The 4,002-nt window shown below is 30.7% G+C and overlaps 1 protein-coding gene across 1 annotated transcript; it reads right to left on the reverse strand.

Annotated features, from left to right (window-relative positions):
- Positions 1-1,787: 1,787 nt before the first annotated feature.
- On the reverse strand, positions 1,788-3,460 carry LOC108482405 (transcription factor bHLH95-like). The gene is made up of 3 exons (XM_017785532.2): positions 3,052-3,460; positions 2,352-2,807; positions 1,788-2,096 (listed from the first exon to the last, which is right to left on the reverse strand). The coding sequence occupies exons 1-3, from the start codon at positions 3,259-3,261 to the stop codon at positions 1,998-2,000; spliced, it is 765 nt and encodes a 254-aa protein (XP_017641021.1). The 5' UTR covers positions 3,262-3,460; the 3' UTR covers positions 1,788-1,997.
- Between the last annotated feature and the right edge of the window lie 542 nt (positions 3,461-4,002).

Genomic DNA, 4,002 nt, shown 5'->3' on the forward strand with positions numbered 1-4,002 from the left:
TTTAGTTCGTTTTCTATAATTTTGTATTTTCAATCATTATCACTGATTTCTTTTTAAAATAAATTTAAATTTAATAGTTTAATATCACATTAATATTACAAATCATTCATAATATTATATGAAATGATCAAAGTACTCCTTTTAAATAAATAGCACTTTAACCTCTCTTTTTTACCTCTTATTACACATTCTTCGCAACCAAATGGCACTTATCGAACCCAAAATTTCATAAAATCATATTTAATATGTAATAAATGTCCATGGGTAGTGAAATTTTCATCTATGCCCTTTCAGATGAAAGTAAAAAATTATATTTTAATCCCTATATTTTCGTATTTTTCTAATTTAATCTTAAAAGTGATTTGCATCATACTAATATATATCCCAAGTCATTCTCACATCAACAAATGACCAGTTTTAAATGAAGTTAAAATAAGCTCATATAATTATTCAACTCAATAACTAAATTTCTATTCCCAAAATTTTAATTAATTATGATTTTCTCAACCCATTCTAATTTCGTTAAAGTCAAGATGACTTTCTTGTATTACAATTTATGAATAAATAGATTTAATTGTCCTATTTAGTAAAAAAGATGACTAATTAATTTAATTTTCAATCTGAACTCACCTAATTAATTACATTCAATTAAATATTAATTCAAAGAAATCGAATTAATTAGGGTTTTACTACAAATAGTAATTCATGAAATATATTTCTCAATCGCCATTTTTATTCATTTATCATATCGATTCTAATTTGCAATCCATGTAGGATTGTGTTAAACTAGTAAAAGGATCAATTAGAAATATATAATTAAGGCTTAAATAATTTCTAATTAAGTTTTGACTCTTCGTCTATTAAGTACAACATTATTTAGGAATGGAGTCAATCCACTAAAAGTATTATGACTGAACTCCCCATTATATACCATTAAGAAAGCAAATTATATTTATGTTTTCTCCAATGATCTTTTCAGTAGTGTGATACCCCCATAGGATATACTGAATCTCTTTGGGTTAAATTCATTCACCCAATACGATTCTATTTTATCTCATGGTTACATCTTCCATAATGAAGAATAAGATTACTAACAAATAGTAATAACAATAATTTATCCTAGACGATTAACCTGTGGCCACTTTATTTTTTATAATCTATGCAATGCCAAGGAGCGAATACCATTTATTTTTTTAAATGAACTACGAATTTCACTAATGTAAATGAAGTCATGTCATGCAAAAGTCACATACCCAACATACAAGGTTTTGGTTTTGAGATCATTGGAATACAAACTTTCAATATATCAAAGTATACGAGTTACATATACATAATCAATCGCTTATTCAATATTAAAGTAAGTCATACTATGAATATCACAAGGGAAAAATTCCATAAAAAATTTATGAATAAATTCTACTTAGGTCCTATCTGATGTATTGTAAATCTAAACAATCACACTTATGGTTTTTTTATCTTCTGGAGTCAACCACTTCAATATCCAATACAAGATATCTTTCCTGTTGGACTTAATAAACAACATAATAGTCCAATAAATCAATTGTTCATTTTTTATTCTTTAATACTACAAACCATTTAGATTACGTATTAATATAAGTTATTTTCCTGTATCGTAATTCATCCCTACTATACAACTTATTATTAGTTAATACTTATTTATCCATTTTACTTTTCATTCAAAAACTATTAAAAACAATTATATAAAACATAACATTTAATCATAAAAATTTTACTTAACTAATCTATTTAAAAATTACAATCATAATAACAAAATCATTTCATTAAAGGCACAAAATCCCAACAATAGCAATAGATTTGCTTTAACATGCAGACAGTCACCTTCATCAACTTCCTGTAGGGATAGACTAAACTAGGGTGCAATCCCAGTGGGTTTCCGTGAGTCATTCACTAGAACAACCCTTTGTATTACAATGGAAAGTGCTGACCAAGCTTTTTTTGATGATTTTCTAGTATTGTTAACACGAAAAGAGGCATAAGTTCATCTCTCCTGCAGCCAGCTTAAATGTCTCTTCTATCGACAGTAACTCCGGAAATTGTTCAGATGCTCCACCAGCCTAATCCATGTCAAGAAAAGTGTTAGTATGGGACATATGTTTCTTAAAGTATATAAACTCATCAAATGCTACAATGTTTCTGAATAACAACTATTCATGAAGCAAAACATTAAATCTTTCTATTGTTTATTGTCTCCACTGTTCATCACATTCAATTTACTTACAAATTTTCTTAAGAGCATTGTATCCTAAAGATGAGCGTTGTCTTAAATCTGGTAAATTTTAAGAGGCCAAGTGGTTTAAGAGTGCACTTACATGAACATGGATCATGTACATGGTACGATATTGATCTGAGGAAATGTGAGCCGAAACCACCTCCAATTGATGCTTTTCTAGTATGTACAAGATAGTGGCGAATGTCCCTGGCTTCCTTGGGGAACAGACATTGATTTGTGCATCATCCCCACACATACTAATGACTACATTGGATGAAAACCATGTCTGAAAGCAAGCTGGTGAAGCTTGGGCTGGAAATGTCTGAGATATGTCTATGGTCATCGGATAGTTATTTGTTGGTCCCTGATTATCAGTAAAGAATGCTTCCCTTGATTCAGGAGGTTGCACCTGCGACGTGATTATGGATGATTGATCGTAATCAACCGTTGCTGAATTCTTTAATTTCTCAAGCTTTTGTTTTTCAAGTGTTTGGAGAGTCTGTTGAAGGTTTTTTATGTATGTTACTGCTTCATCAACAACGGTAGACTTGTCCGCCTGTACAAGACTGAGTAAACACTTAAGCAACTTCATAGGTGCATCTAACAACATGTAATGACCTTATAAGCCATATGCATGCATGTGTAAAAATCAAGAAAACCTATTTTTTTTTCATTGAAGCACACTTTCAAACTTGTGATGAAGGTTGGAATTGGATATAGATATCATGGAAAACAAATAATCTCTTATTTTTCCTGCCGATGATCTTAAACTATTTTCATATTATATATATTTTAATTACCTTCGCAGGAAGTTGAGGTAGCAAAGCATGAAGACTAGAGAACATATTCCTCATCTTCTTCCTCCTTTCTCTTTCAGTCCATATATGCATCTCATGCTCCGATTGATCAGCGCCATGGTCGACACCTCCGTTAGCCTTCCCTTGTTTCAACCCTCCTTTTCTGCTTCTCTTCTCACCCACCTCTGCTACGGCAACTTTCTCAAGCTCCATTTTTGGGTAATTAGAGATTTTTTCTTCAGAAAACAGCAACAAAATTCCCTAACCAATTCACCAGGAAAAGAATTGGTAAAAGAGCCCAAAAATAGGGGGATTAGGATGAATTTATCAAATGAATTTTGATAGCAGAGATATGTGTGAGTAAGTGTATTTATACTTAGGGAGAAAGAAGAAAGTGGGAAAAGTATAAAAGAGGTGAAGAAGAAGATGATGATGATGATGGAGTTTTTGTAAGAAACAGACCAAAATACAATCATGAGATAATGCCGTTATTTTGCTTCCAAACAAAAAACGGAAGCTAATCTCTTTTGTTCTGATGTTCATTAAAAGGCAATATCTCTCAGGTGGGGCCCGGGTATTTTTACTTATTCTGCTTTCACCCTCTTCATCCTTTTATTTACATCACTGCCCTTTAAAGTTCTCTTTTATTTTCCCGTTCACATTATATACAAGTGCCTTCTAGCTTAGACCCCCATTTCTTCCTTCTCATTCCAAACTTCATTTCGTAGAAAGAGCTTCACATGAAAGTAGTAAGGATGTAAGATCACAAATGAGAAAAATTAAAATAAAATCATACTCAAAACATAATTATATAAATAGATGGTGCCAAAAGAATATAAATGGATTATTGCCTAATACATTAAGGGTTAAGTGTTTAATTTTAAGAAAATTATCTATAAACTTTGGTTTAACGTGTAATATTATATATAAATTTTGATTTTATGCAATTGTATA

Source organism: Gossypium arboreum, unplaced genomic scaffold (assembly GCF_025698485.1).
Source record: "Gossypium arboreum isolate Shixiya-1 unplaced genomic scaffold, ASM2569848v2 Contig00055_ERROPOS10331399+, whole genome shotgun sequence".
In the NCBI taxonomy this organism is placed as follows: Eukaryota; Viridiplantae; Streptophyta; class Magnoliopsida; order Malvales; family Malvaceae; genus Gossypium; species Gossypium arboreum.

Coding starts and splice junctions, on each gene's coding strand:
- LOC108482405 (XM_017785532.2), bottom strand. CDS start 3,261: ATGGAGCTTGAGAAAGTTGCCGTAGCAGAGGTGGGTGAGAAGAGAAGC. Junction 2,808..3,051: donor TACCTCAACTTCCTGCGAAG/GTAATTAAAATA, acceptor AGTCTTGTACAG/GCGGACAAGTCTACCGTTGT. Junction 2,097..2,351: donor TGTACATGATCCATGTTCAT/GTAAGTGCACTC, acceptor GACATGGATTAG/GCTGGTGGAGCATCTGAACA.